At 39.9% G+C, this 12354-nt stretch overlaps 1 protein-coding gene across 1 annotated transcript in view; it reads left to right on the top strand.

The window, feature by feature from the left end:
* Positions 1-12354, top strand: part of mpp7b (MAGUK p55 scaffold protein 7b) — a 33809-nt gene that overhangs the window by 4461 nt on the left and 16994 nt on the right. Inside the window, exons 5-10 of the mRNA XM_030774754.1 lie at positions 1266-1406; positions 7081-7159; positions 7747-7832; positions 7981-8055; positions 8192-8388; positions 9647-9723. Of these exons, the coding sequence (XP_030630614.1) occupies positions 1266-1406; positions 7081-7159; positions 7747-7832; positions 7981-8055; positions 8192-8388; positions 9647-9723 (655 nt within the window). The remainder of the gene's footprint in view (positions 1-1265; positions 1407-7080; positions 7160-7746; positions 7833-7980; positions 8056-8191; positions 8389-9646; positions 9724-12354) is intronic.

Raw genomic sequence — 12354 nt, 5'->3', positions numbered from 1 at the left:
GAAAGCCTGATAAGAAAACCCTAACCTGAAGCAACTGGGTGAATTCCCTGAATGATAGTCACAGACAAGACACAATCAGATATGGGCCATTTATTTACTGAAGAATCAGTCTAGGGAGAGATGTGGGTTTTTTTGTATTCTCTCTCACTATTTCTTCTAGAGGAAAAGTCATTAACATCATTGGCACATATGATAATACTCATTATGTTTATTACAACTGCAGTAGAATTGTGGCTTTAATCTTTGCTTCCAATGAGTCTAATCAAAGAGGTAAGTGGTTATATAGAGAGCAGACAAAGTATACCAAACACAATATGAATAAATATAAGCAGTAACTAACAAGGACCTGACTGACACATTGACCATTGTTTCCCTTAAGAACAGGTTCAGTCATTTTTAGAATGCTATCATGAAAGTTCAGAATTGTGTATAGTGGGACACTGGACAATTCTTTAAGAAAACCTTCAGTTCTTTTCAGAATGAAGGAGAAAGAAAGCTACTCTACACTCTGCTCTCAGAACTTCTCATAAATTTTCAACAATACACAGTTAAAGCTGGTGATTTTGGAAGCCATAAGTGCTTAACTGTATTCTGGTGTCCCTGAAACAACTCTAGAATCTTCTTGGAAGCTTGTAGTGGAGGCATTAATGTAGACATACAAAATGGAAACATCTTGAGGAAAAATGTTTAGTGAATGCTGTCATGATTTTTGACAGTGCTCCCCTTGACTGATGCACCTGCAATTGGAGCACTCATTGACCTTTATTGGACTGCTGATGATCAGACCACTTTTGTAACTGACATATAAGGAATAATACGTGTTAAAACTTCATATGACTCACTTGAGTAGCTGCCTTTTAAATTATGATTCAGTTCCAAATTTGATTCCTTTTTCATGTGGTGTTTCTGTTCTTTTATCAATCATGTATATATATTAAGGGAACAGACAAAGTAGTTAAAAATCCAGACCCGTCAGGACCTTGTTATGACAGCTTTATGTTTTTGGCAGGTTTATTGGCCTGTTTGCTCTTGGATCTGTCTGACGCTTAGATTTTACAATGCAACTTTGGGCTTCATGATGTGATGTTTTGGTTAAGAAATAGTTGTTTTTTTTTTAATCAAGCCAAGAGAAAGATATTCCAAAAGAACATAAATATGTTGGAGAATCTTGTTTAGTAAAGTTAATCGTGCGCTGAGAACTTAACGCTGAGGTTACTCCTGTTTGAAGTTCTAAGGAGATCTAAAGAAGATCCTGTCTCCCACAGGGTCTTCTCTTTGTACATGATGCCGTGGCTCAAAAAGATTATGAACCAGAGCTGCCGCCAACGCCACCTCTTCCAGATGACAGCGATGAGGAAGAGGAATCAGTCAAGATCATCCGACTAGTTAAAAGCCAGGAGCCACTGGTGAGTCCTTGTCATCTGTAGATCTAAAAGTTTCACATCCACACGCAATTAAAGATAACACCAAATATAATACAGATATCTTTAAAAGACTAGAAATGCAGTGGAGCTTCTCCATGTATGTTTGAATCCTGCCTAGAGTGAACTGTTGTTTAAAACAACACATTTGGTTGTTATTTCATGTTACTTACACTACAATACTATATGTAAATGTAGTCCTGCATAGTCCTGCTTAGATTCTGCATTTAGACCAAGCTAATTAGGTTAGAAACGAGCAAAGTGAACTGTTTTCAACTGTAAACAAAGTTTCAGCACAGTTTATACCCGGGATAATTAGTTAGAACAAGATTTTCTTTTGAAGGATCTCATGATTCAGGGACATTAAACCAGATAAAGACCAGATACTGGGCACAGAGTTCACCTTAGAGGATAAATCTTTTGACCATGTCGGTGACCTGTGTCCAGGAATTTCCCTTTACTCATAATCTCCGGTTTTGTTGTGTGAAGCAAAGATTAGAGACATAGCGGTTAAGAGTCATTGAGGGTACATCATTAGAGAAGATTTGATTGTAATCAGGATGTGATTAAAACAGGGAAATCCCAGATAAACTTATATGTATTTAGTACACAAAATAGAGACTAGAGAAGAACCTGGATCGCTGGAGTCAGTTTTTCCATCTTGTATCAACAACAGTATGTGCACTCGAGATCTGAGGTAGACTTTATATACTACAATCTAGTGTATTGCTTACCAATAGATGTGGCTTGTTGGAGAGAGTGTAGTCTTATGCAAGTCTTACTCTTGGATGGTCTTCCATGAGCAACATCTGGTGAACAATATCGAGGAACAATCATTTTGAATTTGATTGATGTGTTCCAAAGTCAAAAATGGAAATTTTACCATGATCCCTGCAGTGTCCCCTGACGTAGTCTACGGCTGTGCCCTTCACAAACTCAACTGGATATTTTTCTTTCCTTTGCCTGTCTGCCACGAATATGATCTGAATAGGACAAGGTCCGATCAAGATTGGTTTTCCATTGTCCCAGAACACAGAGCTACCACTTTTACTGTAAATGATATACAAAAAGTCTTTATAGAGAACAAATGGTGCAATACAAAAGAAAACAGACAACCAGAAAGTGTACAATGGCAGCTTTTTGCTTAAATGTTGACTAATAAATGTTCTTGTTTTGGATGAGACTGAGAATCACACACAAAAAAGTTTGTGTGATGAGCATAAGACATGGTCCTGTTATAGAGAATCATAGAGGCTCTTTAAGGTACAAAATTAAATACCTGGGCAAAAAAGAAAAAAAAAAAAACTATCCTGTGTCATATATGAAAACGAAATACTACACACCTACCAAAACACTGTTCTCCCATCTTGTTCTTTGTGTTTTATGTTTGCATTCTCCACAGTCTTCACCTGTATTGTTTAAATGATCTAGCTTAACGCTCACATAGTGTGGAATCCGCTTAACAATTGATTCTCACATAAGGAGATGTTAAGTATGCCATATTGGTTCTACTCTGTCATTCACTCAGTAGCAATTTGAAAATCCGATACCCATAAATATGGCTTCAATTCTCACCACATGCAGGGGAATTGAGTGTTTGACTGCGCCCCACCAGTCTCCAATAACAGCCAGAAGTGATTATGTGTTTGAACATATACAGTAGTAATAGGCAGACTTGCCCATACATATGGACTCTATCACATTGACAGAGGCACACTTGGGTCATCTTACCATTGGTGAGTAATTGTGTGCTGCATTTGAGCAAAAAGGGCCCCCAGCCTATGGGCTTGATTGTTCAAACTCCAAGCCATGTCATTTTAGAAGGGTTCCCATCTATTTTCTACACACCACGTGAAGCCTGTTGTAAACATTTCCCCAGGCTCACATATGGGAGAGCTGCTAGGTGCTCCGAGCAAAGGGGATCGCTGACGTCCAGGCCTGTGATTAGGCTGCACTGGTCATTTCAGCTGCTCTTGCGGTTCGGGGAACTTTGTTGTCTGGTTTTGTTCGTTTCCCCATCTCCCATTGTTTGCCATGCTGTGGATCTCATTTGTGATCCTGAGGTCTCACTGTGGTAGTGATCTGTGAGGCCCCTCTGCCACTGAATGACTCACCCACACCACGGTGTGTTCTAGAGCTTATTTTAGCATGCTGACTACTTGCTGCCTTGTACTGATATGTGAGCTGAACCAAAACAGTGGTGGTTTAGAGTGGCCTTGTTGTGGTTCGCTCGTTAGCCCTGAGGTTAGCCGAAGTACAGGGGTTGTTTCTCTCTTTTGATATGGAAAATTGTTTTATCCTGAGTGTGGAGAGAAGTTCCTCACACTGTCATTTAGCATATCAAACCAATCAGAAACCATGTGACCCTGGAGCAAAATATAGCTATAGATCAGATCAACCAAAGCAAGTACTGTACATGTGTTTTGATAAAAGTGAACAGAAACATGCTGGGCATGGTAGTGTTTACTCAGAAATGGAACAAATATTCGACCGTTAATTTCAACTAATGGAATTGTTTCAACAATTAACTCCCTTGTCTTCATCTGAAGGCACATCAGTAAAATGTCGGACATCGTTTTAATTAGTGAGAGTTCCTTTTTTTGCTATTGGGAATGTTACGTTTTCTCCACAAACAGTTCGGCATATTTTCAAATTCATGTTTATAATTTGTGACAGGCCAGGGGGCAGAGCTGCCTGTTTTCCCATAGGCTGATGAATCACAGGTGCAGGCCGTAGGGGTAGCATGTCAGCCCAGACATTGACAGGAAGCCTCTCTCTAAGGTCTCTGGAGAGAATTTTGGACTGCTATCTGAAAGAGAGAGAGAGAGAGAGAGAGAGAGAGAGAGAGAGAGCGTGTGCTCTCAGGCCAGTGTTTTTATTTAAAGTTTACACTTGTCTTGGTTTTAGGCTCACTGAGACACTTTATTTTGGTGAGTTTCAGTGTTTAAGTAATAGCCAAGTAAACACAGCTTTTCACCTGCTCTCTGTCTTTAGCGATTCTCTGGATGTTTTCACCCATGTTACACCTGGTCAGTGACGCCAGCCATTCCCGCGGTTTTCATAAATGCTGCTCACTGTTATCACCCATCTGGATCTGTTTATTCTCTAGTGCCAAATACTAATTACAGTGTCATAGTGTGAAAAAATCCATGACACGTATCAGTGATATTCTCCTGGTGCAGCAGGTGCAGAAATGCTAAGTGTGGCCTAGATATATCAATGATATCCATTGTGCTCAGTACAAGTTCCTTCCAGAAATTCATTGCAAGTATGACACAACCCACCAACCACTCACACTCACAATCAGACAAAAACATACAAGTGTCAGCAATAATAAAGCAAATGCTTGAGTAAATGAAAGTTATGAGGTGTTCCGAAAACAGGTGCTTCCATGTCTAAAGGCTTATTGGATGCGCACAGTGTGGAAATACCTTCCTATGTTGATTGGAATTGCAAAGCAAAACAGATGAGCAACTCTGAATCAGTTGCCTACAAATATCAGTGCACTGTTTGCAGAAAGTAACTAAAACAATCTGTCAACAGCATCAGTTGGGATGGACTGAAGAAGAGTGGAGATACAGTGGATAATCCTTTTTTTACGCCTAAAAATGCATGCTTACATGTAAAGTTGAGCAAAGAACTCAGGCTGAGCGGTGGAGCAGTCACATGGTCAAATGAGACATCTTTCACATTTTTCTCAACCTGCGGACAAGTGCGTGTGTGTTGAATTTTCTGGTGGCTCTGTGTGGGCCACATTTCCATGACATGATTTAGGATCATTCATCTTTACATGGGGCATGTAAATGCTAACAAATAAGAACCCACTGTGAGTGATCACCCTCATTCAGTGTCGAATTATTACTATCCTCATGGGAGTGTTTTCTTTCAGGATGACAATACCCCCTCTCCCACCCCCCATAAACAGGGTGCAAGAGGTCAGTGAATGGTTTGATGACCATAAGAACGTAAACCATATGCCATGGCCATCTGAGTCACCAGACCAGCACAACTGAACACTAACAGCAGCTTCTGAAGTGGTGCCTGAGAAAGCATATCCCACTACTACCAACAAAACATGGGATGATGGAGTTTCTCAGGGAAAAATGGAATTGCAGCCCTCCAACAGAGTTCCATACGCTTGCCGAATCTTTCCCAAAGTACATCAAAGCTGTTCTGGCTGCTTGTAGTGTTTCTTCAATGTTTTCCTTGCTTTGGATTTTACTTGAATGATGAAAATCGATAAAATTAAATTATTATTTAATACATTTCATAGCGTCTGGAGTGATGTGAAAAAGACAGTGCACCCTCTTTCAACTCTGTGGTTCTACATATCAGGGCATAAAATTACAGTTGTCTGGTCCTCTAAAATTAGAAAAATCTAGCCTCGGGTAACAGAACACAAAACAGTTTTCACTATGACATTATTCATTTAACAAAAGCCAGTCAAAATGCAGAGGCCATGTGGGAAAATGTAAAAACATGCTTTCTGCTTCCATAGGAATTAAGAAGGTAATTAGCAGTCAGGAGTGGCTAATCAAGTGCACTTGATTATTTGATCGTCAGGAAGTGTGACCACGTCTATAAAAGCAGAACCTTTTGTACTTTGTTGGTGTGGCCTGAAGCATTCATGTTTGCGTTAAGACCATGCCAAGGAGAAAAGCCATTAGCAGTGTTTCCAGAAAAGTGATTGTTGCCACTCATCAGTCTGGGGGAAGGTTATGAGGCTATTTTCAAACATTTTTGAACGTTTTCAAACACTCCTTCTCTCCAAAAAGAACATGGTAGCTCGGCTTAGGTTTGCAAAGTTGCATCTGTACCAACCACAAGATTTCTTGAACGGTGTCTTTTGGACAGACAAGACAAAGTGGAGATGTTTGATCATACTGCTCAAAGCCATGTTTGGCAAAAACCAAACACAGTGTATCGCCACAAACACCTCATACCAGCTGTGAAGCACAGTGGAGGAGGGGTGATGATGTGGGCTTGTTTTAGAGCCACAGGACCTGGGCACCTTGCAGACATCAAGTCAACCATGAACTCCTCTTTATACCAAAATTTTCTGGAGGCAAATGTAAGGCCATCTGTCTGACAGCTAAACCTTGGCTGAAACTGGGTCAGCCAACAGAACAAGGAAAGCAAACCAGCCTATCTACAACTTAATGGCTGGAAAAGAAAAGAATGAAGGTTTTGGAATGGCCAGACCTAAACCACATTGAGATCCTGTGGTAGGACCTCAAGAAAGCTGTGCACAAACGAATGCCCTCAAGCATCAATAAACTAAAGTAATGCTGTATCGAAGAGTGGTCCAAAATTCCTCCAAAACGGCACAAGAGACTGATAAACTCATTAATGAAGTGATTACTTCAAGATATTGCTGCTGTTGGTAGTTCTACAAGCTACTGAATCATGGGATGTACTGACTTTTTCAAACATGACTTCTGCATGTTTGCTTATTTTTTTTTTTTTAAATAAATAATGACATATAGTGGAATTTGTGATATGTTATTTGTCACCTGAGGTTAGATTTACTTAGTGTTAGGACCTGGTAAGAAGCAGATGATTTTTGTTATGCTCTGATATATAAAACTGTTGGAAACCTCTTTCCTATGTACTTTCTTTTTCTCATCCCTATGTGTGTCTTTTCCCTTATTTGTCTTAGGGAGCCACCATTAAGAGGGTGTCGACAGGTGCCATTGTTGTGGCCCGAATTATGAAAGGCGGGGCCGCAGACCTAAGTGGTAAACGTTTGACTTCTCTCATCATTGACAATGTGGGATCCATATATCTATGGCAGAAGGAGAGTTATGGTTGTGGTTTGAGCTAGTTGGCTGGCTAAGATGCGTTGGTTATCTAAATTAACTAAAGCAAAGCCAGCAAGTGTGTACAGTTTACTGAATATGATGAGTTTAACCCATTACACCATCACTGACATGCAGTGGCTCCTTAGACAAGAGCCGTTTCAAACAAGCCAGTAGACTAATGCCGTTAAATATTGTCTCACTGAATTGAGCCAAACTGTAAACTGCAAAAATCACATAAACTGAAAAAGGATGAACACCTAGACCAAAGAAAAACCATTAACTTTGAATCCCTAATTCTAATGGTAACATTTTAAATGACAGTTGCAGCATTGTAAAACCCCAGTTTTATTTTTATCGACCAAATAATGGAATTCGTTATGCTCCCTGTTCATCTTGTACATGTACTTGTTCGTCTTTGCCCTCTTTTTCACTCGTTTTTATGTGATTTGTTCTTTCCCAGTCATATTTGAATGTTTGCCCGGGCAGCGCTGTTTCTCATTGTTCATTTAATTAATTTTTTATAGGTCTGATACATGAGGGAGATGAGCTCAGGGAAGTCAATGGAGTTCCAGTGGAAGACAAAAACCCAGAAGACATCATACCCATTCTGGTATGTCATTTTATATGTTTGTTTCTGAAGTTTTTTAAAACCACATATCTGGTTTTTGTTTTGTGTTTATCTGTGTGATTACACATGAGGTTTCAATGTGTACTGTGAAGCTTCGGTTGGAACACATTCGTGTTTTCTAATCCGCCAGGCTCAGTCAGATGGGGCTGTGACCTTCAAAGTAATACCAGGCACCAAAGGAGAGCTCGCAGCCAAAGACGCAAAGGTGCAAAGATACATATGTTTCTCCGTTCCCGAATTTTCAGCCTTGTATCAGTTCTTTACAGATCAACAACAACAGTCACTGAACTGTATGAGGCTTAAAGTGGAGTAAAGACTGCACTGTCTGTTGGTTCCTTCAGGTCTTTGTCAGGGCACTATTTGACTACAATCCAATAGACGACCCTGCCATTCCATGTAAAGAGGCTGGACTGGTGTTCAGAAAAGGAGACATCCTAGAGATTATGAGTCAGGGAGATGACACGTGGTGGCAGGCCCGCCACCATGACAAAGCCAAACCCAGAGCTGGACTTATCCCTTCTAGACGGCTTCAAGAAAAGTAAGTTGAACCTTCATGTTTGTTCTACACAGAAAACCCTGCTAAGTCAATATAACACATGGAATCCATCATATTTACCCAGCAAAGACCAACAAAGACCATTTACCCAACAAAGGCCTGTAGTGTGAGTCCTCTGACTATACTCAAGTCCTGTTACACTGGCACTGTTAACTCCTGTTACATCTGCACTGTTAAGTCCTGTTACATTGGCACTGTTAACTCCTGTTACATCTGCACTGTTAAGTCCTGTTACACTGGCACTGTTAACTCCTGTTACATCTGCACTGTTAAGTCCTGTTACATTGGCACTGTTAACTCCTGTTACATCTGCACTGTTAAGTCCTGTTACATTAGCACTGTTAACTCCTGTTACATCTGCACTGTTAACTCCTGCTACACTGGCACTGTTAACTCCTGTTACATTGGCACTGTTAACTCCTGTTACATCTGCACTGTTAAGTCCTGTTACATTGGCACTGTTAACTCCTGTTACATCTGCACTGTTAACTCCTGTTGCATCTGTGCTGTTAAGTTTGTTGCATCTGTGCTGTTAAGTTTGTTACATTTGCACCTTTAAGTTCTGTTACAGCTGCACTGCTAACTTCTGTTACAATTGCACTATTAAGTCCTGTTCTGTCAATACTTTGCCTTCAAACTGAACGTGACTAGTGCTTTCACTAAAATCAAATTTCTTAGCTTTTCATGAAAACATTTTGCAAATGTGTTATCTTGACTGAATCAGGTCTTTTCAAGTAATGTTAACTATTAGGGTTTACGTTCTTAAAAGGCCTCCTACACCTGAACTTTGTGTAAATGTCACAGTTACTTCTCTTGTGGAAAGTATCACAGCTATCAACTCAAAACACCATTGATTATGTTTGAATGGGAACCTACTGCATGTTGACTTCTCAATCTTCTGCATGTTATTTGTGCTTGTGAGTTTGCCCAAAACAAGTAATCACACAAAAATTCATGGCATAATAAACTGATCCAGACTGCATGGAAAAAACTTCACAGTGCCCAAAATCCATTGATGTACATTACAGATCTGATGGGTCATGAGCAGTTTCTTGGCAACATTTGAACACTAGACACATTGATTTCTGCAAAGTCTGAATGGCGAGCTTTGTGTTTCAGGTCTTCTCTTTATGGCAGATGAGAGCTTGTGTTTCAGAGAGAGAGAGAGTTGAACATGTGTCACAGATATGCTTTCAAGAAATTTAGGTTTTACTTTTATGCTCTTTGGTTTTCTTCTCAGGAGAGTTGCTCTGAGGAGGCCCGAAGCCCTATTCCACCCACAAAGACATTCAAAGCCTGACACTGGTAAGAGGAATGGTGTCTGACAATGAGCAGATAGACATACTTTAATAACTGAGAGGAAGAATGAACTACACTCCAGGCAAAAAACAAATAAGCTGTTCGTTTACTGACGATGAACAGATCTCCCCAAAATGTTCTATTGGTTATTGATTGGTTGTCTCACGTCCAACACCAATTGCATTTCTGTTTTTTAAGAATCGCAGAAATGTTGAATAATAATGTCATCAGAAGACAACACTGAGGCCCTTTCATCTTTTTCAAATTGAAATTCCAGAATTTCAAAGAAAAAAACTTGCGTTTTAACCAGTTATTCCTTCATTTTGTTCAGTCCTACAGTCTGATAACATATGAACACTGACCTGTGCTGAGTGGACCCCATGGCCTCACATTCGTTCTGATGGGGTGATAGGCTGTGAGTTTGTGTGTGTGCGTGTGTGTGTATGTGGGTGTGTGTGTGTGTGTGTTCGTCAGAGTGTGATCTAGAGTTTATGTCTGGAAATGTCAGTGGGACGAATGATCTGATAGAGGCACAGGAAGTGCCGTAAATCTCAACAGCTCTGCTGGACATGTTAAAAGTGTTTTACTGTGTGTGAACACATCCCCAGCCAGCCTGGACAGATCCATATTCAAGATAGTATGGATTAAGGTTACACTCGAGGCTGTCTTTTAAGAGCGCTCCAACGTTTGGCTGTGTAAAACTGAGGAATTCAACATGGACTTACAAAAGATCATGATGTGCTGGCATTTTACAGGTTTTATTTATTCATTTTAAGGACTGGGATGCCATTGTTAAGGTAACCAGCTCAACAAAGGCATTGATATATACAGTTTGCAGGGGGAAGAAAATGAAAAAAAAAAATTACCATTAAACTTAATAGCTCTGATGTATTGAATAGGAATGAGCTGGTTTTAAAGATGTAGCTAAATCTAGGGATATAGATCCTACTTAAATGTCATTTGTCTAGTCAGTCATTAAAGCCTCTTTTTTGTAACATCATCCACTTGTGTGCCCAATGATTTACCAGTGAGAGAGCATAGTTTTTTTAGCCAGCAGCGATTCTCCCTGTGGTTTAGAATGCCACAGCTAGAAGACAATGCCAGACAGTCAGATACATGGATTCTTCAGTATCTGATTAATAATGTGCCAAGTTAATGCCTGTCAGTTGTGCAGATTGGCTCAGGAACATCACTAAAGTGTAAGGTGAAAGCATGATTAATGAATCTTGCTCACTGCTCTTCACCCTGTTCCAGCACTAAGCACACCGCTGATAAATAACTAGCCTGTTTTTGTGCTGTTTTTCTTCGTTATTTTTCATTTAAGAATAGCACTGGTATTCACTGTGTCCAGCTCGAAGCACATGCTGATAAATAACTTTATGGATTTTTCTTTTTTTTCCCTTTTCTTTTTTTTTTTGTTCTTTCTTTCTCTTTTCTTTTTTTTTTTTTTTTACATTTTATCTGATGTACATGAAATGCCAAGCACTTGTCAATCTGTTGACCAAAACACTTAAGAAAAACTTTTAAAAAACACATTAAAAACTGTAACAGCTTGGGTGTACAACACTGAAACAGTTTGACTTGAAATAAATGCTAAATTCTAACACATGTTTTGAGTCAAATCTAAGTGAGATATAGAAGGTGAGAAAAACAGATGGATGGACATGGTCTTATCTGGAATATTCCGATCGTCTTGTCTTGAAAAGTCATTCAGAGTTTGTTCAAAGTGACAGGCTGTCCTATAAAAGCCCATCTGTGTGTTGGCTGAGAGAGGAGTGACACCTGCCCAGAAGTCAAGATCATCATGTGGTGATGATAGAGGAGGGTCACGTTACAGCCCTTCACACACGCGCGCGCACACACACACACACACACACACACACACACACTGGCTGCCTATGCTGAACCAAAGACCATGCACACCCACTTTAACTGATTCTGTAGCAGCACGAAATACCTGAGTCTATCATGAAGTCCCGGTGACAAAATTGTCTATCACCTTAAAGTGGTAACCATCACAGATAATGACAATTATCCTTACAAGCCTGTGCGTTACATAGGTTTGACCCATCACAGCATCAGGGGCATTAAATTACAGGCCTTTCTGTCAAGGCACTGCCTACTACTATGGCAAGTCAACCATACATCTAGGCCACACACAAACAGTGTGTTTCCTGAAAAGTACAGCAAGCCCTTTAGTCTCTTTTACGTTTGTCACTCTGGAAAAACAAAGAAACAAACACAAAAACTAAACAAAACAAACAAAAAACCCGAACCCTGTTATGATTACATTGTTTACATCCTGAATACTACCACTACTAAATGATAGAGCGGAAAAGGAGAGAGGTGTTTGGCTTAGTTTGTAAAGTCTCTGTTATTCTGGCTCTCTCTCATGTCTCAATTATAGGGTTTTTACAAAACTGCCTCACGTGAACATATGATTATACAGTAAAAATGAATTATGGTGTATTTGATATATCAAAGCTGGTTCATGTGACATTCTGCTGAAACATCTGAATGTAATGCTTATGGCTCATGGCTTATGGAAAGTGATAAATCACTCTTGTCTTTTCCCGCAACAGTTCTGACGCCTCTCTCTCTCTCTCTCTCTCTCTCTCTCTCTCTCTCTCTCTCTCCCTCTCATTTGTC

Source organism: Chanos chanos, chromosome 5 (assembly GCF_902362185.1).
Source record: "Chanos chanos chromosome 5, fChaCha1.1, whole genome shotgun sequence".
Lineage (NCBI taxonomy): Eukaryota > Metazoa > Chordata > Actinopteri > Gonorynchiformes > Chanidae > Chanos > Chanos chanos.
This window is presented reverse-complemented; position numbering and strand designations above follow the sequence as displayed.